At 33.9% G+C, this 16,083-nt stretch overlaps 1 protein-coding gene across 4 annotated transcripts in view; it reads left to right on the top strand.

Annotated features, from left to right (window-relative positions):
* The window catches only part of GlcT (ceramide glucosyltransferase), an 81,369-nt gene that overhangs the window by 6,290 nt on the left and 58,996 nt on the right, over positions 1 to 16,083 (top strand). For 3 of the 4 annotated variants that reach the window (XM_069836938.1, XM_069836937.1, XM_069836940.1), the window contains exons 2-5: positions 6,805 to 6,946; positions 10,772 to 10,874; positions 12,746 to 12,847; positions 15,792 to 15,904. In XM_069836938.1, coding sequence (XP_069693039.1) covers positions 6,805 to 6,946; positions 10,772 to 10,874; positions 12,746 to 12,847; positions 15,792 to 15,904 — 460 coding nt within the window. Of the gene's footprint in view, positions 1 to 5,536; positions 5,839 to 6,804; positions 6,947 to 10,771; positions 10,875 to 12,745; positions 12,848 to 15,791; positions 15,905 to 16,083 lie in introns of those variants that run through there. The other variant, XM_069836939.1, reaches the window with a different exon arrangement.

Raw genomic sequence — 16,083 nt, 5'->3', positions numbered from 1 at the left:
CAAGTATTGACCCCCAAGCCCACTAACACAAGCCCACTTATACTAGTAGTATTACTACTTTCGTTACCATCACCACAACAACTCTTATCTACCACTGCAACATGAGTTACCACTATTGTTACTAATAACAAGGGAGGATCCATTAGGACGGTAGTGTAGCGACACTGCTTTACCATCAAGACTCAGCTTTAGAATATTCCAGCATCTCGTTCCTTTTTGGGGGGGACTGTATGTGAAGTTATTACGAAGAGTGGGGATGTCCGTTAAGAAGACGCCTACATACTCAATAGTTGGTGTTCTCTAAGCTCCAGACACTCCACATTAAATGTGTACAAGTAATGTCATAATAGCATAACTACATAAAGGCTTGCATTAGTGTCTTATGCCTATAATAAAGTTATATTCAACTCCTGTATTTCTAATATCATATGTAAGGAACTGTTGCAGAAACCTGTTATATTAGTTTGCAATTCTGATAATTTATAGGGCATTTTTGATAATATGTGAGAAAAGTTTTTTGAAGACAATCCTAATTTTTGGTGCCATATGAATTGCAATTAGTACCAAATTAGTCAACACACTGCACTCGCAACTCTATTTTTCTACCTCTATAGCTCTTGTACAGTTGATTACACTGAAATGTTGTTTTAAATTGTAAATTTGTTATTTCTTTATAAACTCTACGATTTTTATCATCACTTTCATCTCTGATGAGGTTCTGGCTGATATGTATGTCTATTATCAGGCAGTACATCTCATTTGACGATATGCTTCAGAGGGAAAACAATAATAATTGTTGTAGACACTTAAACTGATATGTGTAATAGGTTACTAGTCAGCGATTTGCAATGTAGAGGGAAAGGAACTGGCCACCCTACCCCTATTCTCTCCTGGCTTAGTTTCTTCATGTGTGGTGCCTTATTAGCATCCCTTATGAGGTTCCAGCCTTTCTTTGGACAGTTGATTAACAAAAAGAACACTTTCACTGCAACTTGACCACATATCTCATAAAATATGTTGATATAATATTAATAAAATTGTTTAAAGGTACTCTTGTATTAGCAATATTAAGTTTCCTTCAGTGTTAGAAGAAACTGGAAACTGTACAATTTATTATATGTATATGAGCTAATACTGTACGTTTGTGCAACAGAACATTCATAATTTCACTTGTAATTTGTAAGCATGGAGTAATAAAGTATAATTTTATTGTACAACATAATTTTGTGGAACATATTCTTCATAATTCGTAGAAATTACAGGTGAATTTACTTGCATTGTATTACACTACACTTCTGTGGAATAGTATATACCACTTCTGTGGTAGTGGGTAAGCACCAATAGAATTTCTTCGAAGCTTTAACGGAACTTCAAAATACTGAAACGATTGCACGATAATTTCGTATGTGACGTGCAACGTGAATGAGCCCAAAAGAACTGAAAACACTGAAGAAAAGAATAAGGTCTATAATACTTCCGTACGAACGAAAATGAACTATTTGAGTACTTCCAATCCATCCGCTGTCTCTTCACACTGCAAATAAAATGATTCATTTTGTTGATAAATAGATTTGGAGACAGTACATTTATGAACTAATGATTTTGAAAATTGTTAACGGGAATTTTGGAACTCGGAATATTTTATTTCAGAAGAAATGAATTTGGAAAAGCGTGCGGAAATATGTAATACCAGTATTTTAAATTTAAATAGCAGAATACAACATTGGCTAACTGTTGTTGCTTTGCTATATGAAGTAATAAAGAGAAAAACGTTGATTTCGAGATTTTCACAGGGACGCACGTTTTCAGCATCGATGGTACAGAAAACGTGTTTCTGGATATTTCGTTTGGGTACAGTAATTCCTCCGAAACCATTTGTCATATTTTGTTTATATGTCGTGCCTATGAGTCAATTTAACTCGAAATGGTGCAGAAGAACTGTAATATCGTATTTACCCGCATAATAGACGCAGTTTTTATATTTTTTATATAAAAAACTAGAGTGCGTCCTTTATGCGAGGAAGAAATTTAGTGAAAAAAAAAAACCATATTAAATAAAGGTGCGCCAGCTCGACTGCTAAAATAATTAAATAGGATACGTAACGATATATGGATCGCGACTAATTTATATGTCGATTGCGTCGCACTTAAGACGATCGATAGTTAGCAGCAGTTGTATGAACAGATGGTGACTTGTAACAATGAATACAGCGACAATAAGACAAGACACTTTATTGTTATTTTTAACACTAGTCGTACCACATTCACTGTCAGGTTCAGCATCACTGCTATCATTGTTGTTTAATAGCTTGAATTTAAACGTAAGTAGTGCATCCAATCTTACGACTTTCGATATTGTTAAAATAATCTTTGTTTAAAATGAGTTGCGTCTATTACGCGGGGATTATTTTTGTTTATTTATTTATTTTTATTTTAACGAGAAAAATTGAGATGCGTCCATTATGCGGGGACGTTCATTACGAGGGTAAATATGCTAAATAGATTTCAGTGAAAAAAAGAAATCTTATTAGCAGTCAATATAAAATGGCCATTTACTAAAAATGTATCAGTTTTCTTCGTGATTTCTTGTTTTATATATAGTGGCGTGGCACAGTAAATGGTATAATTCGTATCAAAGGAAAAATTACAGCATTTGTCCAGAGAAATTAATTATTTTCAGAATTAATTCTACTTCTGGTTATGAATGCCGTGTCTAATTTGTACCGCCTACAGTACAGAAGAATCGCCACAAAATACCATGTGACGTGCAAGTAACACAAAGGGTAGTTCTTTGTTAAAGGATTATTAGTTATTAAAAACAGTCCACTCTTGTTAAGCGTTGGTGAATTTTCGTATAATCGATTAGTTATGAAAAGATCTGAACTGCAATACGTTAAAAAGAAAAATAAAGGAATGTGCATAGATTCTCATAAATCGCTAATATTTTTCCCTGTTAAAGCCAAATTTTAAATATCAATTAAATTGTATTAAATTAAAACGAGTGCTTTAACAATATTAATTTATGTATAATTAATCGTGTATTGAATTTAGCTATTTAAGTTAAGTTGCCGAAGTTCAAACATTTCTACAAATTTCTGTTTTTTTTTTTCGCCATATTGGCTAAACTAGACCTGCAGAACTGTAGCTCTTGAGAGCGACTGCTTTCCTCCCCTTTCTTACCTCACCCACCTTTTCTACCTGTGCGGTCACGGCGTTCTAGTTACGCTCGGCTGCATCAACATTCATTCTCGCGGCGGAAGTCGATCATCCCCAATAGAAGTGGAGTGAGGCTGACGTCATATTTCCCCTACTTGCGCGTTCTGCAGGCCTGGGCTAAACACTAATACAATCACGGAATATTTATACCAGTCCTGGGCACAACGGGGAAGTAGAACTGAATTCTGAAACCTCCTCCCATCTCCATTCCGCTTCACTGCCTTATAAACAGTGGGCACTGTGATGGATTTCAGGCGACCAGCGAAAGCGAAAGTTCGTAAAAGCTATGATGCAATCCGTCACTGAGCAGTGCTTAACTCCTGGCCTACTCTTCTCAGCTGGGGAAGGTGAAGTGAGAAGTTAAGGGCAAATCTGTATGACTCAATTGAGCTGATAGCGCCCAGGCCTGATTTAGACAGTCATCACCCATTCTACACACAAACAATGTCTCCTGATTGTTGTCTGGCTATAGCGAAACGTTGCAATACGCTCTTTCACAAACCCGAAACAGTTTCTTCCTATGAAAATCACACTACATTTACGTTACGAACAAAATAAATATAATAGATTGTGAAACTTTTGTTCTCAGATCTCTGCATCCAATAATAAATTGTTCGGAATTATGGTCTGAAGTCCTGTGATTGAGGTTCTGGCTGATATTATGTACATCTCTTATCAGGCAGTACGTCTCACTTGACGATATGTGTCAGAGGAAGAACAATTGTTTGTATACATCTGAAGTCTGATTAATGTAATATGTAGCTAATCGGTGATGTATGCAATGGAGGGGAAAGAAGTTTGCCATCCTACCCCATTATTTCCTGCCTTACTTGCCTGATGAGTGATGCCTTGTTGGTGTCACTTGTGAGGTTCAGACCCGTCTTCCTACAGTTGACTAAACAACAACATGGTCTAAAATAGTTTACGAATAAAAAAAAATCCTTTCAATAAATTGAATACGATGTCGAACTCCAAACGGAATTTCTTACTATCTTAGCGCCACGACCGTACATAGAAAAGAGGTCATTGTACCGCCTCTCCCTCTGAATCAAACGCATGGGAAATACCCCCCTTTACTTCCCATTAGAACACAAGAGATTATTTTATGCAATATTAAAGAAACTTAGAAATCATTCTTCTCTGGACCAGATAGAATAAGGTGCATCTATATGCTTGAACTTTTCTTTCAACTTAGTTCCCTTTATCGGTGCCTAAAATTCGTGACTTTAATTTTAAAAAACTTTGGAACAGGAGCAGCATTATTTTATGCAGAGTAAATACGGAGGAACAATTTCGTTTGTCTAACACAGCGGTCATCAGCACAATGCACCCTCGTGCTAGCGTCTCTTACCCGCGGATAAGACATTGCACTCGCGTGCATCCGTGACTGCTGACGGGAATGCTTCCTCCCTCTCCCTTCTGCACGACGGTGCATATTCAAATACACTTCTTACCCGTTACCCATTTCAGCGAATGCTGACGATCACTGGTCTAGTACTTTGTATTCTTAGCCGAATTTCTTGCAATAAGACAAGCCCCTGTTTCTTCAACAAATATTTCTCATTCGTTAATTCTTCTCTTTTCCGAGTCTAAAAGTGCATTACTTAATATTAGTTCAGAATAGAACGCGTATGGTTAGTTGGCTTTTAAACAAATTGTATCAACGAAATAATCAAATTCAGCTAGTCTGGATCTCCGCCCACAAAAATATCTTTGATAACGAAAACGCGGATGCATTAGCCAAGGAAGCGATTTTCGTTACCTATTCTTTTAATTTTCATACTTAGTCAAAGTACGATTCACTTTTTATTAATTCCCTTTTATTTAACCGAGAATTTTTCATAACCATGCATTAAAAGTCACGTGGAACTGTAAGTTTTTTACAACTGAACATTACAATATTATTTATACATTCAACAGTTAGTAATGTTACATTCAAATGCTGACGCTAATATCGAGTTGCAGACAGGATGGAGCATCGATAAGAAATTGAAGTGAAGTGACCCACTGGCAGTGTAAAGTAACCCCACACTCAATGATAAGATTAGGTAGGAATTCATTGTCGTAACATCGTGTACTGACTGGTAGCACGTCTCCACACAGCAAATGATATTTTATTTACCAATGGCATACTTCCATTTTATTCAGCAATCGTTTGAGAGAAAATCCAAATAGATTGCACTTCATTTTTAGGTATTTAAGAAAGATAATTTGAAGCGGGTGGCAGTGTTGCCAGGTGTAGGGTAAAATCCCTATCTTACGAATATTTTAACCCTGGTAGGGATTAAGGGATTGGCCAAATTGTAGAGATTTTATTATCTGTTTGTTAATATTCATAACAGTCGCCATGTGTTTTAATTAATTTCAATTTTATAGTTCTAAGAATCTGAAATGCACTTCGACCTGCACTTACACAAAGCATAATATGATTACGTTAACCATAGTCACGTATCAACACATGCTCTTTTATATCAGAAAGGGATTTCCCGTTGTTATCTATTAGGAATTACGTAATTCCTAATTACATTTTCTCACTTCATTTTCTCTTGTTGCATCATTGTATTTGGTCCACATTTATCCCGGGATTATCTGTGTGAGTTTAACTTTTCTTGTGAAGTGCATGTGAGTACTAATTTATGACCATTTTTGTGTGGGGGTATTGAAGGGTTGAGTGTTTTTTTTTCGCCATTTCCGGCTGATCTGCCGGAATTTCGGGCTCGCGTCATTAACGCCTGTACTGAAATTGACAAGCATGCTACATCGAGTGTGGGACGAACTTTATTACAGAGTTTGTCTACAAAGTCACTAGAGGGGCATATATTGAACCCTGCAAAAAAAAAAAAAAAGACTTTGTGGTTTTTATATGCAACTGTACAGTTGTGTGATGTGTTACGTAATATAACCACCTACAATAATTCTTTGAAACCGTTTCAGTCATTTGTAAACACCGCATACATTTACGTGTGATCAACGAATATGCACGCGAAAGCGAAAGCTGATCTTATTATCTTATTGCACCGAGTAACGTTAAAGTTAACTGAATGGCTTATACCAAAAATAATAAACTTAGATTAGATTACGATTAACTTTTAACTATATTTTGTGTAATACATTCGAAACTAAAAAAAATTCAAGACATTCAGTTAGAAAATATGTGACATTTTATAAAAAAATAAAGAAAATAGTATAATTGGAGATATTTTCAGATAGAAAAGAGTATAGAGTATTTAGACCTCTAGAAGAGTATAACCTTTACTACTGCTTAAATACGGGTTTACGGATTTTTCTGGATCCTCTAGCGATAAAAATAAAACTTTATCCATTGATAATAAGGAAATGGCTACTTTTGAACTTGGTTGTAGCTTGTAGGTATAGGTATGATATGAATTCCTTGAAATTTGTTTTACTCTTGTACATTGCAATTTGTTATTTTAAGTATGGATGTGATATTTGTAATACAATAATTATTCATTTTTCACTAACGACTTCATTGCATTGTGTTAATTGTTTATTGAACTTGTTTTTGATTCATACTTGTATCTGTTATGTTAGAAACAATTTTATTATTATTATTGTTGCTCTTTTCAGGAAATGGAAACTTCATAAAAAAGTTACTCAGCTGCCTTGTGAAACACCTTACCCTGGTGTATCAATCTTAAAACCATTAATGGGTGTAGATCCAAATTTATTTAGTAATCTTGAAACCTTCTTCACAATGAATTACCCCGTGGTAAGTATAGGAATGAGATTAAAGCGTGTCAGTTCACTGTTTATAAAGTGGAATATATACATTTAGTCCCAGCAGACATTAATTTCCAATATTTCTGTCAGCTGACCAGATAGGACCCCCCCCCCCCATGATACTACCGCTGCTTGCATCTGCAATCAAATGTTACTTCGCCAGATTAAAACTTGCGTACTGTGTATATTGATAACATTCGGTACTAGAGTTGAGCTTAAACGATATTTTCAAGTATCTGTGACAACTGTGACTGTGACAATTAAATATCTGTGACTTTTATCTGTGATTTTGTCACACCGATATTTTATATCGCTAAGTAAGCACAATATGCATGAATTATACCGATATTTTGTCACACCGATAAAAATTAACAGGAAATATTGAAGAGCAGTGCAATGTGAATACGATTTCTCTATACACGCCACATTTCAGTGGTTTATATGGGAAAATCCAACAAATAAATTATGTACATGTACCATTAACAAATAAATACTAATCTAACTTAACAGTAACATGTAAAAAGTTAACATATACCAAGAGGTTATATCGTAGTTGATTGTAGATACGAAATCAGTTGATAATTTTTAATGTAGTTGGGTACGGAGAAATTGAGGTTATGTGATTATCCTAATCGTTTTAAAAATTGATCCTTTTTATTGTATATAATATAATCGATAAATTATTTTAAGTCGTGCATTAACATTATAATATTGAGTCAGAATAAAAATTAACGAAACGTAAGTATTCGGAAAAACAATAGAAAATAATTACAGAACAAGACAGTTGTTCAGACAGGATTTTACACAAGATAAAGTATTGGTAACCAATGGTATTATTATTATTATTATTTAAATCGTGTAATCACTACATCATTTATAATAAGATGGTGTAACTAGCGCTGAAGTAGTTTCGGCAATTTCGGATGTGAAAATCATTGCATTTATAAGGAATTTTTTTGTGGAGAGACAGTTGCTCAGGTTAAACTAGCGCTGAGGTAGTTTCGGTGATTTCGGAAGTGAAAATCGTCGAATTTGATTGTTTGTGGAGATGCAGTTGATCGTATATCTAAGGCATAACAAAGCCTAAACTAACCAAACCTAACCTGTCAGATTCGTATATGCAAGGTGTATAAGGGTAATACGAAGGAAACTACCTCAAGGTTAGTTTAGCCAAATAAGTTTTATCTCGTTCGGTTTTAATTCTATAGGTGCTGTTGTCGGCTTGTGAGAAATGCTTCGAAAGTTCGGAAGAGCATAACGTTCAGTGATACGGAATGAACTAACATGATTTACGTTTGATACCCCTTATTTTCAAATGTAATTAATTATCCCATTTATGTGTAAGTGTAGGTCTATTTTAAAAGTGTGCAAGGGCAATGAGAACGATTTGTTGGAGCAGTGTCTGCTAGATGTCAGATCTTTTTGGAATTTATAAAATCGACAATTTTTGCTAATACCCCATATTATTATATTTAAAAGTTGAAAATTACTTGTAAGTTGATGATTTTAACAATATCTAGATAAATATCACTAAATGTCAAGTTTAGAACATTGATTAGGCCTATTAATTGGGTAAAATAACACCCCACACGAGTACCAATGTTAGAAAGCACTGTGTGATTTCCTAAGAGTTAATAACCATAAACATACCGGTAATGAACTTATTACAAATAATTTTATTTTAAGTTTAATTATTTTAATGAATACTACCCTGCACTGTTCGTGTTTGAGCTATACATTAAAACTGGATCATACATAAATGACAGAAGTACATGTAAAGTTATTAAAATAATGTAGGCTCCTGTAACTATTCTGTTTGTAATTAATAGTATAACTAAAAAAAATATTGTTACTGCGTAAAAATTGAGTGGAAAATACTTATACATTAATATATATTCACAGTAATATGAAAATGTGAAGATTTCGGGGGAATATATAAAATATTTATAAAACATATAGACTTAATATGAAAACAAAATGTTAGATTCATGATTGTATTATTATAATGCCGCTAATAACTTTGCAACACATCATCACTTTGAAAAAAATAATATTGAACAAAATATCACGAAAAAATAATCAAATACCACCGCCCGATTGCTGTTATTGTATCATGCACATGCGCAAACCCACGACGTAGAGGAGAAAATATCAGTCGCAGACGTTGCAACAGTCACAGAGTACTGAATACGGAGCAGATTTCGATAGCGATATTTTGTCACAGATATTTCGCATCATCAGTCACAGGTTTATCTGTGACAAAAAAATACCTGTGACAAAATATCGGTTTGTGAAATATCGGCCATCTCTATTCGGTACTCACCTTCCTCACAGTAGCTGCTGTAAGTGTTGCCCATCTTTTGTGATACATAATTCACATCATCGTAAGAAACCATCATTCATATGTATCAGTTTCTCTGCACTAGAACGAATTTCCGTTCGAATGTTGTCTATAATTTCCTTTAGTGTATGACTAAATTTAGGATTGTTTTTTTCTACACGAACTTGGTGACCAGGAAATTTACGTCTAACATTTTCTCTTGTTTTGTTAAACGAATTCTTTTTCCATATGTACGTTCAAAATGTGCATTCTTTCACTAACAGGATATGTAACCATTGCGAAACAGCACTACATAGGAGAATAAGCTGCACTTATTCTTAGCTGACTCAATGCGTGCTTTTGTTGGGACTCAGTGTATGTATATACAGAGTGGAAGTTATTTTTTTTTCTTCCACCATGTTAATAATGTCAAAACAAGTGCTTTTACAAATTTTGGCTAATTGAACACTATTACGAGAACTTCCCCAGAAAGTAAGTTTCCCTGGGGCCGTTTACAGAAAGAAAACAATCTCGTAGAAAGATTTATTGGAACAGATACAGATAATGTTGAGGTATTACAACTCATGCCTGTAAATTAATGAATCCTCACTATGAATGAACTCTGAATAGGCCTGTATACACAAATGAAGGGTACACGGGAATAACGATCAATGTCCATTTTAGAAAGTTTCGAGAAAAACGAATTTTAAAGTTTAAGCACTTAATACTTTGTTATGTGTGTATTTAATAGAAATTGACATAGTGGAATGTCAAGAACGATTATTTCTTATTACTAGCTAGACCACATGATAGTATTTCCTTTCCACTATAAGATGGTGTTATTAACTCAATTTCGACTTTTGATGGACCTTGATCGTTTTTCCCATGTACCTTTCAAATGGAAGCCTGCTGTATTTGCAGTTTGGTGCTCTGTTCCATGTATTTCTTAATCCCACTTCATACCAAAGAAAGTCACTTTGAAGGGAATTATTCCAACACCAATATCAGGCAATAAGAAACACAGTTTATTCAAATTCATGTATGAATAAGGACATGTATTTGGGGAGTGGTTTGAATGAATATACATGTCCCCCAACAACCGTTTATTTTTCTTCACCAGTTCCAATCCCAACTACAGCTGCTCCCCACTTCTTTCTTTCCTGTATTAAATGATGTTAGAGGTAATGGAAAATGATATGTATAGTAAAAACAGTAGTTGAACTTCATACGTGTGGTTCCCATTTTGATGTAAGTTGAAGTGCGCACTTTCACATCTGCAGAATGTTTGTAAATGATTTTATTCATGTGATTTTCACGTAAGGAATGTCTTACATTGGTGGTTGGCAAGAAAAAACAGAATAGATAGAATTTTTCCATATCATACATTCATTACTTCTGACTAGCTTCAGTAGTAGTTCAGGGTGTGTCAGATTAATGCTGTATATGTTATATGTTGGTATACAGTATATTTAATGCGTTGCTAATTTTTTTCAGTATGAAGTTTTATTTTGTGTGGAAGATAAAAGTGATCCTGCTGTAATGGTAGTATTGCAGCTGATGGAGAAGTATCCAGCTATCAGTTCCAGTTTATTTACTGGTAAGTACCAGAATTATGATGATACAATTAAAAACGGTCTTAATGTACATAAATTTTATTGTTTAGGTTATATTAGACAAAAAAAAAACAAAGATTCCAAATTTCACATATGAATGGAGCAAAAAAGACTGTCCTATGTATAGGACATTGGGATCATACGTTATAGTATATTTCGAATTATAATATTATTTCTCAGCATAACATCACACATTGAAATTGCATACATAATGCGTATATAATTTAATTATTTGAAGAAAAACATATAATTTTATCATATTATAAAAATACTGATAATAGAATACAACAGCATCAAAGTCCTAGCACAAGAAAAGGAATGGACATGTCTCAAATTTTACTTTTCACACTTTTTGGTCACTCACAGTTTATGGTATCTTTAAAAACACTTAACACAGAGACCTCTTTTACATTTTATATAAATTGTAGTTGGTTTCCCCTCGTGGCACCATCCACAGTGTGGCAGTTTTCCAGAGGTATTCTTTTCAATCCTATGCTCTAATTTGTCATATTTAACATCCTGAAGGCATTTTTTCTTCGATTGTGGACCAGTCCTAGGTCTTGGTGTCATATTACTTTATAAAATGTACGTAGCAAGCCTGTAAGGTCACAAAACTCTCACAACAAATTCATTAAATCAGTGATCTTTTGCTGAATGGTTATGAAGTCTTAATTTTAAACTACAAGAGCTGCAAGAAAGATTATTCACACATAGTAAAGTTTTTTTTTTTTTTTTTTTACAGAATAAGAACAGTGCTGAAAATTCACTGCTCTTATATCTCTGATAAAATGGTTATATTACAGACTTTATAATGATTATCCTACCTATGAGAGTTATGCTGCAATGCTTCAACATTTCCATTGTACTAGTTTGCAAATTCGACGAAATTGTCAATCTTTAAACTTTCTTTATAAAATTATTAACAATAAGTTGGACTGTGTTGGTTTATTTTATTATATAACATTATATGCACCTAAGCTTAAAACGAAATTTCGAAATTTGTTTTCATACCAAGGACAAATACTGAATCCCACAAAAATTCCCCAGTTTTCCAAATGTTACAGTTATACAATAAATTACATCCTCATCCGAATGTTGATATTTTCAATATGAATTTCTCTAGATACAGAATTATTTGTTATCATATTTTACAGAATATTGTTGTTAGTTAATTTGAAGCTACTTTCACACCTTATTTCAATTTCTCTTTTTTCTTTTCCTTTTTTTCTATTATGTTTCAGTTTTTAATAACTGTATGTTTCCTTTTCCTTGTTTATGTCTTATCAATTAATTTGTTAGTCGTGAACATTGTAATTGGGCTTTGCCTGTTATGTTCATCAACAAATGAATAAATAAATAACACACTTGTGGCAAATGCGTAGATGGGTGAAATGTATTTAGTGTTTTTAATTATATTTTAAATAAAGTTCACCCATTGTAAAATTGGTTTGCATTAGTTTAAATTCATATGTAGTTTTGGTAATGCAAATTGTTATTTAACTTTTACTTTAACCCTAATATACTCATGTAAAATAGGGTTTTTATGTGGAAAATAAAAAAAAAAATTGTTATTGGTGAATTTTTGGAGTTGTGTCTGTGTGTGTGTGTGTGCGTGCGTGCGTGCGTGTTACAGTATTTCCGTGTGTATCATGAAAGTAGAGTATATGGAAACACTATAATAAGCTTATTGTCAGAGCACTTACTGCATCTTTAGTAAGTATGTATTGTGGAATGTTTCATCTTATTACATAATGTAATAATTTAAAGATAACATTATTCAAATTGTGCTCAAGGGACATCTGTTTAGTTACATAGGTGTACAAACTCTTTCCTAGTGTTATGTTCCTATTTTCAGGTGGTTCTAATGTTGGAGTGAATCCAAAAATTAATAATATGCAGCCAGGTTTTACTGCAGCAAAATACGATCTTATTCTTATATCAGACAGTGGGATTAGAAGTAAGTGTGTTTTATATTTAGATTAAAATCATATTCGAATTAAAGCACAATTTACATAAGGTTCATGGCCAGTGATTTCATTCAGTTGCTGGTTGTGATCTAACTCTCCCAAACCTGCTTATACATGATCAGTTGTCTTTCAATTAAATACAAGACAACTTTTCAAAGATTTATCAATATTAGAAAAGATTTGTCAAGGACTGCTTCATATTAGTCAAGATTTGACATGATTTTGAAGCATGTTTTTCAAGTTCATGTACTATGTAGGCCTCCCTACGAGATATTGCAGAACAACAATGTAAATCCTGTGGAGAATAATTGGGCCGTACAAAACAAAACAATATTTATATTATTTAACTGTATTGTACCATACAAGGAAGAATATTACGATTGCATATGGTTACAAACGAAGTATTTACGGTTAGTATTCGCCTAGGTTATAGGTTAGAATCCTCACACATTTCAAGCAAAGAGAAAACTATGTTAACATAACAAAGCTGAATTCATACAAACAGAAAATGATGAGCACTAAACATCTTAGACTTTTACAGTTACAACAGTTGCTCACAATGCCCACCATGGGTGTCGACATATTTGAGTATGTTGAACTACTATTTCGAGCAACATTTCCGAAAGTGTCCTCAGCGATTGCAGCACATGCCATTTCAATTTCTTCCCGAAGTGTTGCCAGTGTAGCTGGTTTTCCAAGGTATACAAATTCTTAAGAGTCCCCCATAGGTAAAAAGTCCAACGGAGTTAGATCCAGAGAATGCAGTGGAAACTCAATCGGACCTCTTCATCCTATCCAGTGCCCTGGAAGATAGTCATCAAGGTACGCATGTATATTTCGGTGGTAATGTGGTGGTGCATCATCCTGTTGGAAGTAAAATTCCTCATTTTCATAGAGTGTATGAATGGTGGGTAAGATAGATGTGCGTTACGTGTTCAGGTACATTTGGCCAGTTATTGTTCCATCAAAAAAGGATGGTCCAATTAGACTCCTAGATGATAACCCAAATCAGACATTAATTCCAGGTAAATTAACAGCCTTTTCCACAAAAACATGTGGATTGTTTGCACACCATAGACACAGTTATGCCGGTTAACAGTTCTGTTCAACTTAAATTGTGCCTCATCTGATCAAACAACTTCCCTACGAAGGCCTCATCCTCTTGCACCATGTTCCAAAACCACTCACAGTAGTGCATTCTTCAATCGTGGTCATCTTCATTTAATGCATGCAAAAGTCTTGGGATGAAAACTTTCAACTTTGCTGTTTTGATAATATGACACATGCTGGTTCTGCTAATTCCAGTCTCAAGTGCACATTGCTTTGTAGATTTCTGTGGTGAGTGCTCAAAACGTTCCGAAACCATAGCCGAGGATGCTGGGCTTGTTGATGTGCAAGGTCTCCCAGATCTGCCCTTGTAAACATCGCATACAGTACCATGAGTCTCAAATTTGTCACGAATGCGTGCAATTGTTAATTACGTTGGAGGTTCTGTTCTGTACTCACGTCTCCAATGCCATTGAACTTCAACAACATTCTCGGTTCTCCAATACCTCTTCAAAATTGCTTCCCGCTGTTCAAACGATAATCTTTGCTCCATTTTGTTGTTGTTGATTGACCTGTTGCGCAGCAATGCTAGCATAACGTGAGTCTCATCTGTTTACAGGACATCATACTACACATTACTGTTGTTTTTCGGTCCAACTTTGAAATATATTAAATAGATACCACTTGTCAAAGTGTATATACATTTTTTCGGCACCCTCTGTATATTATACATGTATAGTGGTACTTGACTTGAGTATCTGCCTTACAATTTCCTCATATGCATTATTTTTCTTTATTTCATTGTAGTATTCCACAGAACCCATGGCATACAGGCATGGGCTTAATTCATGTAATTGATGATGCTGCAATGCAGATACATTTAATACCGAATTTAAAGGTGTCAGATTTATTCACACTACTGCAGCAGAAATCACGTATATGAAAAACATATAAAAACAAAAAATTGCTCTGGATATGATGAAATACGAAGGAAATTTCTAAAACCCTCTTCTGAAATAGTGTCTCCTCCATTAAGCTATTTATGGAATTTGGCAGAGCAGTGTGGCACATTTCTCGTAGATACTTAAATATTCAGTTGTAACTCAATTGTGAAAACAATATAGGAAATGGGCAATAAATGTACTATAGCTATTTATAGACCTATATGATTATTAACAACATTCTCAAAAGTTTGAGAAAGGTATGTATAATAGATTATATCAGTATTTGAAATCCAAGAATAATTTAGTTTCACAGAAATTTGGATTTAGAAAGTAATAATCAACAGAAAATGCTGCTTTTAGGTTGATGGATGAAGTACTGGTTTCTTTAAATTCGAAATTACACGTTAGAAGGATATTTTGTGATAAGGCTAAAGCATTTGATTGTGAAGATTACATTATATTGGTAAAAAAATATTACAGTTTTATAATATTAAAGATGAAACCTTGGGTTGGTTTACATTTTTCTTATCAAATAGGAAACAGAAAGCCGAAAAAATATATAAAACAGTCACAAAATTAGTTACTCAGATTTAAGAAATATCAAACTTAGTTCCCCAGGGTTCAATTTTAGGTATGTTATTATTTCTAGCTTATATTAATCATTTAGCTTCTACTGTAAATAATTTATCCCATGTAATTTTAATTGCAGCTGATGCAAGCGTGATTATCTCAAGTAAAATATATGATGTTACACGCAGTCATAGGGATTTGGATTTTCTCAAATCCCCTTCACTTTTCAGGTGGATAAATGCCAGGGACAAGTTAATTATTTTTGTCTTCCTCCCAAAGAAAAATTGAAAAATTGTAGCTATTATTTTCTTCTTAGTATATCACCAAACTGAAGATTAATATTTGATCCTAATTTTGTCTCTCAATTCTTCAGTGAAAGAAGACACTTTGTTGGACATGGTGTCGTGTATGACAGAGGATGTGGGTCTTGTTCACCAAATGCCATTTACATGTGATCGTGATGGTTTTGCAGCTACATTGGAAAAGGTGACGTTTGTTGTAATTTTAACTTGCTTCATATATTTTTTAATGAATTTTAATTATTCTGATTTTATAATCTAATATTTTTAGCTCTGTGAGTTGTGTTTTAAGGTGATATTTTCATTTTTAAAACTTGGATATAAGAATATCTTGCTTCTGTTACTGTATAAAAGCAGGCAATTTAC

This window comes from Periplaneta americana, chromosome 10, assembly GCF_040183065.1.
Source record: "Periplaneta americana isolate PAMFEO1 chromosome 10, P.americana_PAMFEO1_priV1, whole genome shotgun sequence".
NCBI lineage: Eukaryota > Metazoa > Arthropoda > Insecta > Blattodea > Blattidae > Periplaneta > Periplaneta americana.
Note: the sequence above shows the minus strand (reverse complement) of the source record. Positions and strands in the feature narration are given on the sequence as shown.